Source organism: Toxotes jaculatrix, chromosome 1 (genome assembly GCF_017976425.1).
Source record: "Toxotes jaculatrix isolate fToxJac2 chromosome 1, fToxJac2.pri, whole genome shotgun sequence".
In the NCBI taxonomy this organism is placed as follows: domain Eukaryota; kingdom Metazoa; phylum Chordata; class Actinopteri; family Toxotidae; genus Toxotes; species Toxotes jaculatrix.
In genome coordinates, this window is record NC_054394.1 from 16,600,337 (window position 1) to 16,621,841 (window position 21,505).

Sequence of the window (21,505 nt, forward strand, 5' to 3'; positions counted from 1 at the left end):
AACAACAACAACAACAACAACAACAAACATGCTGACATGTTAGATTGTGTATTTAGAGTCTTTAACAATAAATGAACTACACACACTATAAAGTTTGAGTGTGTGGCCCATTGTGAGAAAAGCTTGTTCAACCCTAAAAGCATATCATGTCTGCCAGGGAAACAGGTTGCTAACCAATGAAGGCTGCATTATTTGTGCTTTTCTTGTTGTCAGTGGAAACAGCGTTGTATCTAAGTGGTGGAATTTGTTTGGGTATTGTTGATTGACTGAGAGAGTGGATATAAACCATGATTTCTGAAGTGTGAAAAAAAAAGTGACCAGTTTAGTGCCCAGAGGAACCCAGTGTGTGCACCCCATTAATGCCTCGACACAGCAGATTCTGACCAAGCCAAAAAAACTTCACTGACCTTTCTGGTTGATAGTTTTCAGTCTGTTTCTGTCTGCTGGCACAGTCTGCTGACACATCCTGAAGTCCACCTGTGCCACATCACCACAGGGTGAGAATTTAAGAACCCTGGGGTTCAAAACCACAAAATTTCCAGCTGCTGTTAACTAAACGTTATGGGGTTTGACTGGAAGAGTGAAAACACACAGAAACTGGTATTTTTAAATAAATTACATTTTGGTTTTGTGTACAGTCTGTAATGTGTTGATGTAGTAAGACATACAGCTACTATATGAGCACAGTACCATCTTGTTCAATCAAAGTTGGGTTACGTAAAATACAGCAATTATCTCTCATTATGTTTGTACCCTGGGCTCCCTCTGCTATTCCATATTTCTGTGCTCAGTCATATTTCCTTTTCTCCTGTTCTTTGTCCTTCACACTTCTTTCTTTCATGGTCTTTTCTATTGTCTGGCTGATTCTGCTCTCCTCTTGTCTCTTCTCTCCTCTCCCCTCCCCTCCCCTCCTTTCCTCTCCTCTCCTCTCCTCTCATCCTCTCCTCCTCCAAACCCGAAGGAGTGGGTGGCTGCAGCTCTTTACGGTCCATTTCCTGGTGAGGAGGCTCTTGAGTGCAGCCCAAGCCATTCTTTGCCCGCACAATGCTGTGTTCTCATTAACTCTTATCAAAGTTCATCTTGCATCCAAATGCTGTGGGCTGCTCAATACTGACTGCACTGAAAAGAGAAAATGAAAAAGACAAAGCAAGCAGCAGAAACAGAGAGAGAGAGAGAGAGAGAGAGAGAGAGAGAGAGAGAGAGAGAGAGAGAGAGAGAGAGAGAGAGAGAGAGAGAAAGCACCATGTAGATAAAGGACAGAGAAATAATGGTTTAATGGTGATTGACGACGGGCAGAATAATCACTGCAGTCCTCTGACTAGACTGAATATTTGTTTGATGTAAAATTAAACTGCATTCATATCTGAAATTCTGATAAGTATGTTTTTTTTTTATAAACCAATACTTGTCTTTGTCCATTTGAATTTGTAAGGGCTGGAGAAGAAGTTAGAGAAGAATAAATGACTCGGACAAATAATTGAATAGAATTCATAATCGTAATTCAATCTTACCCACACAGTGGAGGCTCTTTGAATGCCCTTGTGTTATTTGCTTTCAATCCAGTACAAAAGAGAAATGCCCCTGCCAATATTCACAAACCACTACAAGGAGCACAGAACAGATGAAAACACTGTCCCGGTTCCAGTAAACAGAGGACACGAGCAGGTGGAGACATAAAGAGAGTGCTTAGCGCAATCCTTACTTGATTTGTTCAGATGATTACAAATCACCCTGTAATTCTGTCTCTGAGTATCATCTACCTCTCCTCATAAACATACACGGTTACTCCTCCTCCTCCTCCTCCTGGGTCATCAAATCCTACAGTGCAGCTGGATTTCCTCTTTGAGATGTAAAGAGCGATAATTAGAGGCTGATTGCAGCCTTCAATGACTGTCACAAGATGCTTAAACGCATAAGAGCCCTATTTACAATAAGAAAAAAATCCTGTCTGATGAGTTTTCATCTAAACCCCTGTCTTTTAATATCATCATCATTTGTACTTGATGTCTGTTGCTACCTTTGAACCCACGTTAAACCCTGTGCTAACCAAAGTGCTTGTATCTAGTTGTTTTATGTTCACGAATTCCCCCTAAACAACTGTTAGCTTAACAGTCATTTTCCCTTCTGACATGGGCGATGTGATGTCTTGCTTTAATTGTAACTTAACAGCAGTTTAATGATACAACATGATTTAATTCATTTTGCAAGCTTACAGGTCATTTTATTGTATAACAACAAATGGATACAGTTTTTGATGTTTTTCTGTCTTTTTCTTTCTGTCAACAAAACAAAACTCATGCAAAGACCAAAATCAACATTAGTCTGCCTTCAGTACTTTCAATTGACTTGTACTAACTTTTTTATTTTATTGTATTCTTTTTAAACAAACATTACTATAACATAAGTAAATCTGCATTTTGGGGGGATTCTTTTTAGCAGCAGATGCACTATTTAATGGCCTGGTGAATATTTATGGCTGCGGGACGGTGTATTGGCTTAAAATAAACAACAGTGACAAAATTAGTCCCACTCCATGTGATCAGAAGAAAAAGAGGAGTTACTATCACAAAGTAATGTTACTGAATTCCCTGTTCGGTTACACAAGTCAGAATCTACACAAAATACATGATGATTATAAAATAAATATATGTGATTAAAAATTGTATGATGACAGCTTCACACTTATATATAACATGTAAAACAAGAAGAAACAAGACGACTGGAGACACTGGATCAGCATGCAATAGTTCTAGCATACCATAGATTGCGTATTGACAGCTGGCAATGTCTAAATAATGCAAGGTTTAAGTGAGGAGGGTGCACTACTCACAACAAAGGGCATTAATAAAGGAGATGAGCAACACCAAAATGAGACATCTCATTGTGCATTTACAGAACTACAAATATTTAGATCAGGAAAATGTGTATATTTAGCTCAAATGCATGTTAACAGTCATCACAGAAAGTTTTCAGACTGGGGAGATTCTAGAGAGAGAAACTGTTTCTGAAGTAGAAGTGGAACCAAAGAGAAAAATGCTTGTGAGCGAAGGTGGCTGCAGAATAAATGAGGCATTCAAGAGGAGTTTTTTTATTTAGTTGTTTATTTATTTTGTCTGAGGAGAATCTGAGGAGTAATTGTCAGTGCTGCGGCGGGTGATTATTAGTTGCTTTGCTTAAAAACAAACTTATCTGGCCCAGTGGGCTTTTTCTCAGCTCAAGACTCTCAGAGCCCCACAGCACACATCCACTTTACTCACTGCTCAGTAGTGTGAACACTTTCGAAACCCTTCACCCTCCATCGTGACTCTGCCTCAGCTGCCAGATAAACACCCAGAGGAGACTGTCTGATACCATAAACACCACCAAAGAGTTTAGCCATGATGGATGCTGTTGGAGAGTGTCTCCACTTTGCTCAGGAGCTCTGTCCCACAATTCCCCAACTATAATATAAAGGCATTTTTAAATCAGTAACTCATGTTCCTGAGTCTGTGTACATATTGTGCTGAATATGCCACTTAGTTATTTAGTACAAACTGCCTGTGCCCCCAAAGGAATCAGGTCTGTAAAGAAAAATATAGTTTGGGGGATTAGATGTTCTTTGTAAAATGAAAAATACAGAAACTAATGGGTGTGTGTATATGTGTGTGTCTCACTATTGCTTAATGTGCGTGTTTAGAGACAGCCTTAGGTCTTTGGGATGGCACTGTTCTGCTGCTCCCACATTAATTGGCTGCTGGCCCCTCAGCCTTGCCTGAATGGAGAGTCATTTAGGGACCTTTCACTCTCATAGAGGATTGTCGGTTGCCACTGCAGGAGAAATTGCATTCCTGTTTCCATACAATGGTTGGTCTGAGTTGGACGGGGCAAGAGTATCACTGTCATTATCATGACAATGGAAGCTAATTCCACTGCCACTAGCGCCATTCTGAAACCCTCTGCAGCACCAGCTTATCAGGGGGCACCATGAGACCAGCAGGAAGCTACGTGAGCACCGTGTCTGAGGTGAAGATTCACACATACAGTACGCACTCCCAGACAGACACACACAAACACATTCAGAGCTCATGCTCTGTTTAGAGAGGATGTCGATGGGCATGAAGCAACACATCAGCAAAAAAGTTTATTAGACAACACATCTCACTTAGTGACATGCTGTGTGTCCAGGCCTTACTCTGTATTCATCTTATGTTTTACTCAATGTGGGTATTATAGATGTCTGCACTGAACCAGTGGGACTATAAATGTCTTTTAGTATTCTAGCAGAGCAGATTAACAATCATGATTCATAAATAAATTTAACCTCTTCTGCCACATTGACCCACTGGAGTGTCATCTCAAATGCATAAGACACTGAGGATCTTTACATTTGTTGGAATAAAAAAGGTATAACAAACATGAAGTGTTGAGTTTCAATTTTTCTCCCAAATATCAAAATATCGTGTAGCGTCAATAACATTTTGGAACAAGATGATGAAGATTATATGTGATGTCAGACAGAGAGGAACAAGAGATGGTTTTGACAGCCTCAGAATAGTTTTGGGAAATATTTGCCTCCTTCAAGAGAGTTATCTTTGTTCAATGTAAAGCTGGATCCTGTTTTGATAGCCAACAAGTGAGCAAACCTGACCAGCATATGTTTTGATGACCACTCACAGTACAAGGCTGAGTCCCAGTGCGCAGTGTTGAGGTACTGAATACTTAGGTAGCAGAGGGAAAATATAAAATATGTTGAGTAAAGTGGAAACTTAGTAAAGCTGAAAGACAATTAGGAACATTGGTTTGCTCCTCTCACTCCCAGCTGTTTAATCCTGTGACCTCATCCCTTTTTTGTTCATTTGTACTATTTCGCTGCAGCTCTACACGTTGGTTTGACCCCATTATCTGCAGCCTTTATTCTCTGAGTGCTTCATCATCTACCATCCAGCAGGATCTCCCTCTGTTCACTGAGAGGGCAATGTGGTTTTGGACCTCGGAGCCACCATTACACACTCACTGACCTGATCCACATTTAACACACACACACACACACACACACACTCAAACACAAATCAAAACCAAACACCTGAAGCAAATATATACCCACTCACACCTACACAGAGATTTTGTATGTATAAACCCCTGAGATGGAAACATCATGTCTGGAATAATCTAGAATAATCTCCTGCCAGGAGAGGTTTACTGCTCTCTGTTGAATGACTAGAAACAACCGATTCATTCAAACTATGATGACATTGGATAAAAACATGTAAGGCAAACAAAACATAATCGAACTAATATGTAATTATTTTCCAATAGTAATTTTTTTTTTTCAGTTTATGAATTCACGTTGTACTGACCTCCCCCACTGTGCTCTGAGGTCAATGACTTATGCTATCCACATGCGGACCGATCCAGTTTTGTTGCCAGCCACTGAGTCACTGTGTTATGAGCTTTGTGGGAGAGTCAGCAACAGAAATGCATTAAGAAGCTTGAAGACTCTGTTCGTTGATTTGGTATGTGTTGTTTTGACAAATTTGGATGAATCTACCACCTCCCCTCAGGTTCAGATTTACCCTTAGACCGAAGGCATCCTGACACATCTCAGAAATGTAACTTGTAAGCATGCATTTGAAACAATAAACAGCATGAGCAACAGTACTTTTTGTGGCATTTCCTAAAAATGCAGTTCTTTCACAAGATTTCATAATCTTAATAGAGGCATTACTGCAACAGAAATATTTACTATCCAAGGTGCGGACTCAATCTTTGAGCAGACTGAATTTTCCTTCCAAAGTTTTTCATAACTGTCTGGTCAGGGACTTTAATTCCAGTGGGCAAATGCCAGATGTTTGCCTTTTTTTTTTTTTTTCAAATCTGCAATTCTATCTGTTTTTGTAAGCTCAGTCACAGTTTGCTTTTCCTTTCCAAGATCATTTTTCAAGCTATTTCACATGTTCTGTAATTATTTGCACAGTTACAATCAGGAAATTATCCTTAAATCAAACATTTAACTTGAATCAAACATTGGACATTTCCTCTAATTATTAAATTGTAGGAGATCAGAGAGAGAATAAGGCCACATTAAAAATAAAATAATCTGTATGCTGTATTTTTCTCACCAACTGGCTCTTTTCTTTCTCTCTGTTGTCAATCCTGAATACGTGTTAAGCCATCTGTACAAGTATGACAGGTGGCACAGGTGATATGACCACTCCTCTCTTCAAGAAATAATTCATGTGCTCTCCCAACGAAATCCCATCTCCTGTCACAACTGCTCTCGTCAATAATTTAATCTTAAAAAATATATACATTCCTTTCCTTCCTTTTTCTTTTACATGATTAATTTAGGGTCAAACGAATATTGTCTCTGGGTCAGACCATTATTAGAGGGACTGAGCTTATTCTACTTTTGTAGTTTCTGAAAGTTACAAAAGGTTAAGACTATCAAATAACAAGATTTAAAGTATAAAGCTGTGATAGCGGCTCTGTAAGGCTGTGCTAAGCAGTGTTTTTGGCTGCATGATTACATCGGCATGCTAACATGGTCACAGTGACGATACTAACACAGTGTCACGAGGTCACAACCGAGGCAACTGGGAATATGAGGGAAGAGAGGTCCCAAATGCAAAAACTCCCAAATGCAAAAACTCCCAGCACAAAGTCATGCTGCATACTGAAGCAAATAATGTTTACAAGCTTTGCCATCATAGTTTGTCTGTTAGCATGCTGACATTCTCAATTATCATTAAATATAATGTACAGTTGAGGCTGATGGAGAATCTTATTATTTTTCTGGATATTTGGTCATTAACTATAAAGTATTAGACAAATTAAAATTATGACCCATGATGGGGCCAGATGAAAAAATAAGCAATCACTAAGGTTGTTACAGTCTATCCTGAGCAGAATATGAATGTTTGAACCAAATTCCACAGCAATCCATCCAATAGTCATCTACTACTAAAATGGTCAACCTCATGGTGGCACTAGATACAAAGTCAAGGGGATCACCAAAGGCATACAGATTCATCTTCTGGTAAATCCTGAACGTCTGTACAAAACTGCACAGCAATCCATCTGATAGAAGATAGTATAGTCTTGACCAAAGTGGTGGATTCACTGACAGAACACCATCCCAAAAGCCAGGCTGCTAAAAACATAAATGATTCATATTGCTTTTCATGTTGCATCCTTTGCATAAATTTATCTGTGCATTAGAACTGTCTGCTCTAGAAAAGTCTAATAAACTGAAAACAAATCCAAAATCTAGAGAATTCTACAACCCTGTTTCAGCAAACTGACAGGTTGCACATACTGTACATGTTTGCGCATATGTGTGCACCATGGTGCACTGCTGCTTTTACTTATCCATAATATACAAGAAACCTGAGCTTTAATTACCTAGTTCTTCTCTTGAGTGTTGATTTAGTGCTGCTGTTATTTGCCCTGTCCCCACTGTTCTGTGACAAACGATGTGGTTTCAAAGCAGCCCTGCATCATCACTGTACTAAGCCCTCTCTTTCCTTCCTCCTCACCCTTTCCAAGCAGCCTTAAGAGAACTGAAACATCCTTTAATGATGGCAGACCAAATCGATTTCCAGGTCAAATGAGGGTGGAGGATGGAGGAGCTCTAACAGAAAAGAGCATGCATTGTAGGGCAGTGAATGGCAGCCTTTTCATTCGAGGTGAAATTGCTCATTCAGACGATATATGCAAAGAATAGACAACAAAAGAATATACATATAACATACATATAAAACGTTTAATGATAAATCATCTGCATTAAACATTCAAACATGTACAGTATATACAGTACATCTAAATTACATTAATTCAACAAAACAAAAACAATAATGGTACCTGTCCAAACAACATATAGCATGTACAGTACTACACAACTAGTCTCATCTAGTTTCTCTTTGAGAAATCAGGGTCCATCACCTGCCATCCTCCCACAGGGCAATGTGCTCTGCAGCTGTGGAACACACACACACACACACACACACACACACACACACACACACACACACACACACACACACACACACACACACACACACACACACACACACACACACACACACACACACACACACACACACACACACACAAAGTTTGGTTTGGCTTGTGTCATAAATCCCCAGTAATCCTTCAATTGATGTGAGCGAGGAGAAGCTGTCAGTAACATGCAACATGACAGAAGAGAATAAAACTGTGGACTCTTTTTCATGCATGTGCAAACACACACACAGGCGCGCACACACACATGCACAAACAGTATGCTGGAGCATAGTAAACATAGTTTAGTGTCTCCCTCAGGCTGTGTGATATCCACTTATCATTTTATTACCAATTAACACAACACAGTAATGAAGGCTGGAAATTACTCTGATGGGGAGGAGGGCTCTGTATGCTTATAATAAGCTGAATTTATGTATTTCACTCTTTGTTGCTTCAATAAAATGTAGCTTTTATTTCAAGGTCAGATAACGATTGAAGAATATTCACATAAGATTAGCTTTTTTAATTACCTCTATACTAACGTAGGTTAACTGCCACTGATATAATCTGACCCTCAAGCCCTCTCTCGCTCATGATCTACTAGTCCTGTTTTACACAAACACAAACTACAAGGAGGGGCACATTAAGAGGTCTTCAAAAAAAGAAGGTTGTAAAAATGTCATCCTAGCAAGACTGACCACATTCAGAGCAGGCCACCCATTCAGTAGTGATCAATACCAGATTACACACCAGCCACTTGCAAAGATACACTCAAGTGGGCAAAACTAAACATCTGCCGCCATCTCATTTCTCACGATCAATGTAAGTGGTATGTGTGTGTCTAAACACTGCAGGCCTTTGTGAAGCTGACGTATATTGATCGTTCAAAGGCTCTTTAAGGGGAGAACTTGATGCCATTGATTTAGACTGAGTGCCATGTTTAAATGTGTAGCCGGGATCACAGGCATTTCAGTGCAGTGTTCACATCATTAATGAACACACTGGATTAACATTTTACACTTCACCCTGCAGTGATTGTCAGTGGCAGAGGCTGTGAAATAGGTAATACTATTTGTCTGGACACAATAGAGCACAGCAGGGAGAGAGTGTGACAATAATAATTCTAAAGAGCAGACAATTTTTGTATTTTAATAAAAGAAAAACCCGCCATCCTATGACCCAAACAAACATAAAATGTTGTAAAGATCCATTAAGTGATATTTTTTTTAATTAAATGCTGAACCGCCTCAGTCTTCAGCTCACACGTTTTAGCGTCTTTCAGGTCTCAGTAGTACCTTATGGCTGAGTCTCATTGCTCTCATCAAACAAACAAACAAATAAATAAATTAATTAATTAATTAATTAAGTTAACCTCTTTACTGCCACATAAAAAAAGGTAGAAATGTCAAAATAAAAAAGTATCACTTAAAAAAATTAAAGTAAAATGAGAATTATTAACAATTAAGAATCGTAATTAGACACGCAATTGTTACACGTGGCTGATTCTTAATGCTGTGACATTGCTGCAACACGACACAAAGACAGACAAGAACCTAGTCACACAAAAGTCAGCCACCTCCCAGGACCCCTCTGCACTTGGGACAAGATACCCACACCCTGTGGGAAAGACTCTTTCCCAGAATAGGCTTCACCACAAATCACACTCAAACAAAGAAAATAGAGGTCAGCTACTTTTTGTCAGAAGACAGGGCACAACATTTCCTGCACTGAGTCCTGTTTTAATGGCTGGATGGAGGGCCATGAGACCTTGAGAGAGACAGATCTGTTTCGCCATGAAGCCCAGAGCCTGGTGGCTTTCAAATCAAAGCAGCTGGTGCTGGACAGACGGTAGGATGCCAGGATTTTGGGGAAATACAAGAGGACAAGCCAGCCTCCCAAGCAAGTCAACTGTGGACATGCTGCTGCGGTTGAAGAAATGCAGCCAACCATGCAGACAAATGTGTATAGTTTTCATAGGCAAGAGAGCAAGCAATGCTATCAGTAATCGTTGATTTGGTTTGCTGAAAATATTTTGAATTCCTATTATTTCTTATATCAAATGTTCCTTTCATCACATTTCTAGGATGACTCCGTGGTTTGCATTACCACCTCTTAGCAGGAAGGTCCATCGGATCACACTGGGTGGTCAGCTGTACAAAGGAGAACTCTCCCTTTCCCTTACCCACGCTTTCATCCACCCTCTCCTAGAAGGAGTCTTACCATGCTGGCAGATGTATCGGTTCCGTGTTTTACAGCGCTGGTCGTTCCAGTTGAAAGCACTTGATGCCTGCAGCTCTACGCAGTTTCCAAAACTGGCAAAGAAAGAGAAGGAGTGAGTAACTGTAGTACATACAGGGTTTGCACTGGCAGGTGTCTGGCAGAGAACTTCAAATCAAGAACAAAGAAAATCACTCATTTTAAGGCAGGTTTTTTTTTTTATGTTCAAAGCAGAAACACAAACAGACAGACAGACAGACAGACAGACAGAGACAGACAGACAGACAGATAGATAGACAGATAGATAGATAGATACCAAGTGAGGGAGACACAAAGAGAAGGAGAGGGACATCTAGTGGTCAGGGTGAGGACTGCAGGTCAGCCAATAATACTGTCTGAATGTCATTTTAAATGCAATTTAAGAGCAAGGTTGAATTTCAGAGATGAAAGCAAATAAAAAGACCAAACATTCTCTCTAATTTCTTGCAGTAATTTGTAACTCACACATTTTGAAGTTATAAACTAGATTTTTATAAAAACCTGAAGGTCGCCCTGAGAAATACATTTACTACCTTTGAGGTGATATGTGTTTTGTTTGTTTGGCTCCATTGCACTCAGACGTCGCTGTTTATGATGTACTCTGCAGTGGCTAATGTGTGCTAGTAAATGTGTCTCTTACCCTTGGTTGTCAGGTTGCCCAAAGGCAAAGCTGCTGAATCCAGGGATATCTCCTGTGTCCCAGCGAAATGAGTCTTTCAGAGGCTTATATGTCAGACCTGTGGAGCAAAACATTGCTGATGTATCTGTGCTGTATCTCCACCTGGTAATACATCGTCAAAACAACAGCAGGGTCTGCAACCTAATCTGGTGGTGCTGTCTAGTGTTACAGAATATTACATTGTTTTAACATTTATTTGGATGATCAAGGTGAAAGATTGTACCAATCCAGAAGTTCTGTGTCTCAAAGTCAGTGTTGGTGACCTCGTTGCTCGTCTCCAGTTGACTGAGATAAAACGCTAGGATGTCCTGAACCTTCTGATTGTGGATCTGAGCTAGAATACCCCCTCGTTCCTGGTGGTTTAAGCAAAGAAAAGGCAAAAGTTTTGATATGATGGTTAATATGATGCACTATGGCCTTAGAGCTCCTCTCACTCACTGTCTCTCACCTGACAGTGACTTTTGGCTCCATAGTAGGTGTCAGCTTCTGAAGACACCATGAAGCAATCTCCATCTATCATCACATCACAACTGTGGAAGGGAAACTGAACTTTCTCTGTTGGGAACAAGAAGCCAAAATGTCCATCATGGATCCAGTTCAATGAACGTACATATATATATTGCAATCTTTTAAAAATTATATGTGGAGGGAGTTTGCAGAATTAAGTCCATGCTATCCTCCGCAAATAAATTTAGAAGAACAAAAATTTTGTTCTTCTAAACAGAAATGGTGTTGTAAATACATTCACATCTATTCAGAACTAAAAGATAAGTGTAAAACTGTGTTGCTTAATGTGTTATTTGATATATACTGTAAATCTCACAACCCACGGATGATAAAATGTCTTTTGTGCAACCTTCAACAAGTCAGTATACTGGCATTTTCACCATGTCACTAGACAGCAACCAGATGAATTTCCTCACTATGTGTGTCTGTGTGTGCTTTTGAATCCGTTTCTCAGAGTACAAACTTCTGAGGCATTTAAAAACACAAAGTGTATACTGTACTAAAGCACACTGCACTTACCTGCACACTCAGCACCACCATAGCCAACATCACACAAGCAAGAGCATTCTTCTTCTTTGAAATGACCGTGTACACACTGCACACTGCACCGTACTGAAAAACAGACACAAGTAAAGTAAATTCTGTCTCTCTACTTTGAATCTTAAAATAATAAAATAAAGAAAACAAACCCATTTAATGAGTCTTGATATCAATATGTATACTATCTTGGTACAACTACTCTTGATGTTGATGATGGTTGGTACCTTGACAGAAGCGTCCGGTGAAGCCTATGTCACACTCGCACTTGCAGATTGAGATGTTAAGATGGCCATGCAGACCGCAGCTCATACGGCATGGATTCCTTGGAACCTCTGATAAAACATGTGAAATGAAATCACAAATCACAAATCTCTGATTATTTTACCCAAACACTCAAAATTACATTTCAAAACAAAGGGTGGAAACAATGATCTCAAAACCAGGAATATTACACATGCACATCAGTTTATGAGAACAGGGACTTAATTTGCATTGCTAACAATAATTAAAGATGACATTGAGGATATATGTACAAAAATGACCTCGAGGAACACATTGGAAATAACTACAGAGGCAGTTGTAGAAGAAGGAAATTGAAAATTCCAGTTTTATCCTTCAAAAATAGTTGGAGTACGAGGCTCTCTGATGTTTCAAGGTTTTATGTTTAATCCTGGTTGAATTCATTTTGTATCAAAACCCTCACTGAGTGCTCCCTTGGAAAGACATTGTGCATGTCCAAAGACAGCAAAATTTGCTTCTGGAGCAACCTATATATAAAAACATACATATTTAGAGTCTTACCACACAATCCACCTACATGATCCCACAGTCTAAAGCAGCCAGACATGGAAGATGTGCAGAGTGAGCAGTACTGCCCTGACTTGTAGGGCATCACCAGTCGACCATTCACCTCCCAATTGCCCCTGCAACAACACAAACATATGCTGCACAGACACAGTCTAATCTTGAATAATGGGAGGTAGGTTTAAATCATCTTAATATTCAAAATAACACATGAAATAGTAAACATGGGTCATAACAAAAACTATGCATATTATTGAATGGATTTAAAAGTGTCATTTTTGGTTTAAAAAGTATAATTGTTACCCAGGATAATATGCACAGACAAATATCTCCAAGAGGTCTCCTTCTCTCAGACACAGCTGGCTGGCACAGCCCACATGACTCGAGGTGGCCCACACCAGCTACACAACAACAGAGGGATTAGACACACTACATAAGCACTTTTAAAGGAAAAACATGCACATGATTATCTAGGTGGTGTCTATGAATGTAAGGCTTCACATAAACATACAGTATGCACACTTTACTTGTGAATACCTGTGTATAGTGTTGACAGGTAGCGTTCTCTTGGCATTCACCACTCAAGTAGAGAAAATCTTTTCCCTCCTCGAACCAGGAGTCAATGACATCAGAAAACGAGGTGACACCGTAATCAGAAAGATGTGTGTTCCAGCCAATGTGACTGAAAGCTGAGGCGTGCTGAGGTGAGGGGTCTGTGTGACAGGATGCTGCCCTCTCCTTTGCAAGAAAGGCCAACTTCTCAACCCACTCCTAGAGACAGAGATAATAGCATTATTTAGTATTAGTATTAGTAATAGTAATAGTAATATTGCTTCACATCTTTCATTTTTAACAATTACAGTAAGATTTGATTGAGTTTTGTTATGCATACCTTAGCCTTTTCTAGCACCACCTTCCATGCACACAGAAGAACAGGGTCACTTGTCAGCTGAAGCTAACACTAGGGTTACTATATTGCATTTGCGTGTTTCAGCAGATATTTTATTTTCTTTTTCTGCATTTTGGTGAAATTATGTAAAAGAAGATCTGTTTAGGTTTTCAGCTCTTTCCCTATAGTTTCCATTGTTCGTGGGGTCCAACAAACCTCAACTCATTTTCTTTTTGTCCATTTATCTCAGATTATCTTTATCATGTACAGTTCTAACATACAGTTCTCTAACATCTTTTTTCTTATGCAAACTGAGGCATAGTAAGGCATTAAATAATTATTGTTTAAATATTAAATAATTGTTAATAATTAATTTAGTCATTATATCAAAAATCAAAATACATACATCAAAAATTAGCAACAGCAAAATTTCATTATGAACTCATTTAATTATCAAAATATGTCACTGGTTGTCACGGCTAGGGCAAGGACTTGGACCCAAATGCACGACCCCACAGACAAAATAAAAAATAAATGGATTTTATTCTCACAAAGTGGCAAAACAAGGATCACCCATAAAGGGGAAAAAAGCACCCACAAAAAAAAAAAAAAAAAAGGCAAACAAAAATACAAAATGTAAACGCAAAATCACTCATAGCGAGGAGAAACACGGATCAAGGAGCTAAAACTAAACAAGAAACAAGATAAATAAATACACAACCTGACTGGGGACACAATGATGGGAGGCAAGATGAGAAACAAAAGACAAAGCGAAAGACATGAGCCAAGGGCAAGAGACAAAAACGAACTGACAAGAACATAGGGAAACGACGAGACTTAAATACACAAGGCAATGGGGAACAGGTGAAACCAATTAGGGCGGGGCAGACAATCACAAAGGCGGGAAACAAGACAAAGACAGGAAGTAAAACAAGACAAGATACACAAGGGCTATGATTTCAAAATAAAACAGGAACTATAAACAAAACTTAACAAACTGAATATGAAAAGGTCCAAAAGTCCACAAAAGAGATCATAACATAACAAAAAGGGCTCAGAAAACAGTCCCCTTAGGGGCTAATCATGACACTGGTATCTGTAATAAAGGTCATATTGTCCTTTGCAGATACTGATTAAGACTGGATGAAAGAAAAACTCTTTGGCATGAAAGTCTTTCCTCATTGTGCATGAGTGATTTTCTTTACCCCTTTAATCCTTTTCAGGGGTTGGAGCCAGCTATAGCCTACAGTGGGCAACAGGCAGAGAGATGTCTTGGGCAAGCTGCCAGTCCAAGACAGGGCCAACGAACACAGATTGACACTCATTTCGTGCTGCGCCGGTATAAACACTTCACTAAGTGCCACATTTTCCAAGAGTTGGAGTGGCTGGTTCAAACAAACGGCTGGTTTCCACACAAACTTTCCACAATCACTCTGCCATGTTTGCTGTCGTACAAAACATCATTTCAGTTTACTTCTTTAACTACCAGAAAAGACAACATACACACAGACTCAAGCTTTAAATAATCTCTGCTGGCTTAGATACCAACATGTTATAACAGAATGCCTGTGTCTTTCCTGTCACTGTGCTATCTGTGCATCTATTAAAAATGGAACATGCAATAATCTCTTGAAAAGAAAAGTCTATTGATTTTTTTTCTGTATGGTTACACAGAGTTTTGAAGGTAGACATAAAACCTTCTTGTTTGATAAAGCTTATAATTAGTTGTAGTTACAGTCCTAGTTATTTATTAAACTTATAGTTAGTCACAATTATCTCTATAGACACTGTTACAGTTAAGGATATAGCCCTTAGTAGGGCTGGCTCAGGCAACTGAATCATCCCCTAGTTATGCTGCTATAGGCCTAGGCTGCTGGGGGACATCCCATGATTTACTGCGCACTTCTTCTTCTTTCTCTTTCTCTCCTCAGACCCACTCTCAAATTTATTAGCCTTTATTACATGTCATTAACTCTGTGTCCTCTCTGTCCCGTAGTCCTGTGTTTGTTTCTCTCTGGTCTCTCTTTCTCTGTACCTTACTGCAGGTACCTCTGGCTCCGGAGCTGCATGTCCTATGGTCCTGGCTCCACCCACCTGCTGCTGTTTATTGTTTACAATGATCTATTTCTAACATGTTTAATGTTCCGTTCTGCTACAGATAAATATTTGATTAATATTCTTTGCAAACTGTAATGTAAATAATTACCAGTCATGACAGCTTTTTGCCTCCGTGCTCTGTTTCATAATTCTAATCTGCTGAGCACACATTATCCAATAACTGTTCACTAACTGTAATGTAAATACTGACCCACATTGTCTGTATTATGCTGCATGTCTTTCTCCCCCTCTCCTCCATTCCTAGCTGTCCTATCTTCCTCCTTTTCCTCCTTTCACCCAGCCCGGCCATCGGCAGGAGGGTCCCCCATCTGAGCCAGGTTCTGCTCAAGGTTTCTTCCTGTTAAAAGGGAGTTTTTCCTTGCCACTGTCGCCTTAAGTGCTTGCTCTGGGGTCAGGCTCTGGGTCTCTGTAAAGCGCTTTGAGACAATTTTGATTGTGGAAGGCGCTATATAAATAAAATTGAATTGAATTGAATTGAAAAGGTATAGCTCTGATGTATGATGTAGAAAGACTGACGCCCCCCTCTTGAGTTCATTGTTCACTGTGCTCCGTGATATCAGACAGCCAAAGTCATCGGCTAACCCTTTGCTGTCACCAGAGGGGTATGAGGTCACCAGGCAATGTTTCATATAAGACATTTAATTTTAAAGCATGTCATGTTGTGTGTGCTATGGGATTTGAATGTCTCAATATGAGCATGGCAGATGTGTGGGTTTGTCCATCATTTTTCCTTCATTCTTGGCGCCATCCTCCCAGCCTCTTGAATTAGCTAAACTAAAGTAGCTCCATATTTTCCTTTGAAACTGTGCAGATTGACTTTTTCTTAGTGTTGGAGCTTGGGAAATTCTGAGAGAGATTAATAATTAGATAAAATCTCACAATCAGGGGTCGTGATTTACATATCAAAAGTAAATACTGAACTTTAATTTCTGCCTCTGAGAGTGATGGTGTGACCTCATAATACTTCTTAGCCTCAAGAGCTCAAAGAAAACCTGCAGACAGGCCACTTGGTGAGAAAAGGAAGAGCATCATTTATTCCTAAAATATTGCTATCTTATCTCACCCTTAAAGCCAGCCCTAAAGGACTATTTTATAATCACCTCAACACAATCTCACCACAATGCTTACTGGTTCGTTTCTGTGTGAAAAAAAAAATCCTTATTCAGATATTCACAAACACAGCCGAAGCCTTGAGCCTTTTAACGTTTATCAGTAAAGCTCTTTAATATGCCTCTTCAGCTCGGCAAAGCTTCCTCTGAGGGTTTTCACAGGGAAATTACCTGTAATACCACAGCTGTGAATGCAGAATGATTATCCACATCCTCTTTTTCTCATTACTGCCTTATCATTTGAGAACAGTTCTCCGAGGCTGAAGAGCAGTCGAAGAAAGGGGCTCAGTCTGTCCAAGTGGCTTTGAGGATGTAATCTATGAGAAAGTGACAGTTTACCCTGGTACAAATCTCATATTAGGCCCAGAGGATATCTAGTGCATTGTGAGTTTCATAATCCATCGTTACCTCTTGGTCATAATCACACGCAGGAGAGACAGTTGCGCAGATAAGCACTGTATGGCGAAGCAATAGATGGAATAAGATAGGGGGAGGATTTAGCTGGGTCTGTTCTACAGAGACTGGGATCAGAAAATCGTGAGTCAAAAATTAATATTAAGAATTTCAGCACATTCAGCTCCCCTTCACCATGGCCCCCTGACTTATCAGGTCAAATTATTATAATTGTCACTTCTCTGGTAAAATTAATGTTTGACATTTTGTGTACGGCATTTTCACTTTCTGTGTTGAGCATTAATATTAACTGACTAACAAGTAAATAATGCTGCTCAGTTTTATCCATATTTGCCACCCTCCGAAAAAAAAAAATTCATTGGTGCTATTTCGCTGTGTGATCTTCACAAGACCCTGAGCACGCCTAATTGATTTTGGCTTCATTCTAACTGTCCACACTATCACTCAGCCTGAAGCAGAGCCGAGAAAATGGTGCACTAGCTCTACTATTTCACACTGTTGAGACAATCAGCACAGACCAAGACAGCTCAACTAAAAATCTTTGTTATACATGATTTCATTTTTGAAAAAGGAATAATAATCATTTTTGGTGAAATAACTATGGCAGTTTTGATGGACTTGTCCTTTAATAACAGCTGACTTTGTCGCTGACTATGCTGCTATCTGCTGTAGTTAGATTGAAAAACAGCAAATATAGAGCTCTGAACCAAGTTCCCGGACTGTTGTTCTCAGTGTCGGTGGCACAAGCCTCTCAGAACTGTTGACTCACATCCTGATCAACAGGACTTTACATCCTTACACAGCACATGTCAGATTATTACTGACAGCATCATAGTCCTTACAGTTTTTCTCTGGGTTTTTGTCCTGGCAGCTGAAAGCCTGTTTAAATTCAAAAGAATGTTGTTTAAGTTTGCAACACGTTGCAAAATATCTTCCACTAGTGGAGGGAGAGAACGTCTGAAAGTCGATAATTCTTATGAAGAAGCAAATGTAAGCTGCATAGTGAGCATCAGCTGTGTGGACAGAGTACCACCTCCAGGTTTAACAAGAATGCAGACTGTCAACAAATGGATAATGTTAAACTTAAACTCACATTTAGGTGACAGCATTCACACCATTCAGACACACACAGAAGACATAGACAATAGGTGCCACAAACCATTTTTTGCATGTTAGCTGCCATGGGTTTGACCCGGCTGCGCAATCTATTGTGCTGGGCAACAATCTGTGAGTGCTCCTTCACCCCGAGTCCTGGAAGAAAACAGAAACGCTCATTTACTATACTTCTGCTGCTGTCGCCACGGCAACAGAATGCAAATATGTTGGTGGGATGTTTGAGTGTATGTCAAAATGTGTGTGTGTGTGTGTGTGTGTTTGTGTGTGTGTGTGTGAGGTGTGAGGTTGGAGCACGGGCTGATACAGCCTGTCACAGTTTCACTCACATTTCAACTCAAGGGTCATTTGTTAAAGTTAAAAATTAATTTTAATAATTAATAATTAATTAATAATTTTTATCGTGTTGGCACTTACTGAGTGAATAAGCATCCACTAAAAACATATTTAAAATGTGCTGATTATCTGTTAATGTACACATGCACATGCCATTAAACAAACTCAGAATACTTCAGGCCTGTATGACACCCCTTCCTTTTCAGTCTTGGAAGATATGCCTAATACATTCTCTAATACATTAATATGTAATATATCACAATTACACTAGGTCTAAAATCCTTAATTAACCAATGTACGGGCATATTGTGGATATATAACATCTTAGAATTGGTCTGTTAGAAGTTAAATTTATTAAATTTATTTTACCCCTTAAAGTTACTTATTACATTTCATTTCACATCAACAGCACATTTCAGCTAAAATGTAGGGATTCAGCTCCCCAGTGTTGGGTTAATAATTTTGCCATGTGTTTTGCAAAATACCATCAAAATGGTAATTTGTTCAGCTAATGCCACATTTCTGTAGCACAGCAGGCCGTGACAGAAACACTGGGCTGTTGGTGCTTAGCCAGATGCTTTTGGACAGCTAAGAAAGCCCTACTGAATCTGCAGCTTAATTGATTGCCACCTGATAGCAAACATAATGATAAAACTTCAACAACAAAAAAAAAGAAAAAAAGAAAAGAAAAAAGACATTACTCGTTTCCTTTATGTCCACTCATAGCATTGCCTTCTAATAGGCCATAGGCTAAAAAATGAATTTATATCCAGGAAAAAAAGTCTCTAAATAGTTTAAAATATGAGTTAATTCCCTCACTGCAACTCTTTTCTAACTGTCCCTCGTGGCCACCTGGCTCGTGCACAACATGAAATGTGTTTACCGGCGGTGGGGGGATTCGGCAGGTCCGGTGTGTCTGTGATCATCCGATTCGCGTGGATAAACGGGGACAGCAGAGACAAAACGACAAACAGATCCAAACACCGGAGAGCTGTTACAGATCCCATGGTGAACTCCTGCAGAGTCTCGACAACAGCGGCCACTCGCTCAGTGTTACCCTGCCTCCCTTCTCCTCTCCTCCCCCTTTTCTCTTCAGCAGCTTAACAGTTTTAACCTCGGTCAGCAGCTAAATGCACACGTCTCTGTTTCATTGTAACTGCAAGAACTGTAGACTCATTCACTCAGTATAAAGTGTATCTACCTTTCTGACATTTTATGAAATCGCTATTCTGCTTATTTTATTATTATTATTATTATTATTATTATTATTATTATTATTATTATTAATCGATGTAATCGATGCTTTAAAAAAACGTATTTTCATTTTGTTGCCCTTTTAATCGTAGCTCATCACACATCTTCACAGAGGATATTATAGTTCAGACTGGTTTCTCAAAAAAGAAAATACATACATACAAAGGAAACAAGGAAACATTACAAGAACAAAAACAACTTTGAAAACATGAATGAATTAAAGGAACTTTGTCATTCTCACTATACTATGCTTTTCTTTCTGGATACCAGAAGTAAAATCTTAAATAAATGCAACTGCTCTCAATGCAGAATAGCTCCCATTTGCGTTTTACATCATCATACATATGGTATTTTTGGGGTAGGCTAATTATTACTTATGTAGTAATATCCTTGATAATGTTGTAGATGATCGTTGTGAAGCTAATTTAACTGTTTTTTATTTATTTATTTATTTATTCATTCACTGTTGGGGAGTTTAATCTAGAATAGGTCATCACATTTTCATCATATGTTTTAGATGTAAAAGCTTAATCTGCAAAGCAACTATGACCTTATTGATAAAATACATCCACTGAAATAATTCAGTGCTTGAGTAAATTTACACATGAATGCTTACTGTCTACTTTCTGGCACTGACAGCAGGTGTTTCAGTCACTGAGTGCCAGTCACTGACAACAGAAACATCTTAATGTCTTAATCACCTTTATCATCATATCCTGATCTCAGTGACAAAAGGGAGGTTTACTCTGATGCATGGCTGAGCTTGGGTGTTCGTCACTGTTAAGGGAGGGGAAGTTTGTTTTGAGGGATTGATGTTCATCATTCAGGTGAATCACTGGAGAGGAAGCTGTATCACAGAGGTGAGGACAGGCTGAGGCGCAGGTCAGTTTCATTTCAAGCTAAATGTGTTTGCGATGTTTTTTCAGATATTAAAGTGTAGCAGAACATTAGGGGGGCAGAGCTTTAAGCGGTGCAAAATGACCAGACAGGTGAGGGTGGAAAGGTACAGCATGGAGCTGTCTGGGTGTCTGTTTAGACAGTGGCATGTTTTTTTATGGACCCAGTGTGGGAAGCATGAATCATGATCCGCACATTGTGGGATGATTCAGTGTCTGGGGGTGACTGCTGTGCAACACAATAGACTCACACTCATTTCTGTCCCCTGTGGGCCAAATGCATTTTGCACTAAGAACCCAGTCCGCAGGCTGCCCAGTTATTTCTTATCTCTTTGATTTTGCTGCATCAGTAAGTGACTGTCTGACCTTCCTGAGCCTAATGGCAGCTGTGCATGCAGCCTGTTCTGGTTTCAGTCAGACACTGCCACCCACTAAGGTGATTTCTCAGGTAAATCCAACAACCACTGTAAGCTCCTTCCTGTGCTCAAGATTCTCAGATTCTCTCTCATCAAATTTTCTTCATAAAAGTGTTTTTACATTACAGGGACTGTTACAGACTGTGTACTTGTGGATGGTGTGTCTCTTTTTGTTCTCTCTTTCAGGTAGACTC

The 21,505-nt window shown here is 39.4% G+C and overlaps 1 protein-coding gene across 1 annotated transcript; it reads right to left on the reverse strand.

The window, feature by feature from the left end:
• Positions 1 to 7,916: 7,916 nt before the first annotated feature.
• LOC121182522 (C-type lectin domain family 18 member A-like) lies at positions 7,917 to 19,752 on the reverse strand. Its single transcript, XM_041039083.1, has 12 exons — positions 19,629 to 19,752; positions 18,456 to 18,547; positions 13,304 to 13,537; positions 13,070 to 13,167; positions 12,764 to 12,885; positions 12,187 to 12,294; positions 11,942 to 12,034; positions 11,364 to 11,470; positions 11,139 to 11,268; positions 10,877 to 10,973; positions 10,201 to 10,292; positions 7,917 to 7,954 (listed from the first exon to the last, which is right to left on the reverse strand). The coding sequence occupies exons 1-12, from the start codon at positions 19,750 to 19,752 to the stop codon at positions 7,917 to 7,919; spliced, it is 1,335 nt and encodes a 444-aa protein (XP_040895017.1).
• Between the last annotated feature and the right edge of the window lie 1,753 nt (positions 19,753 to 21,505).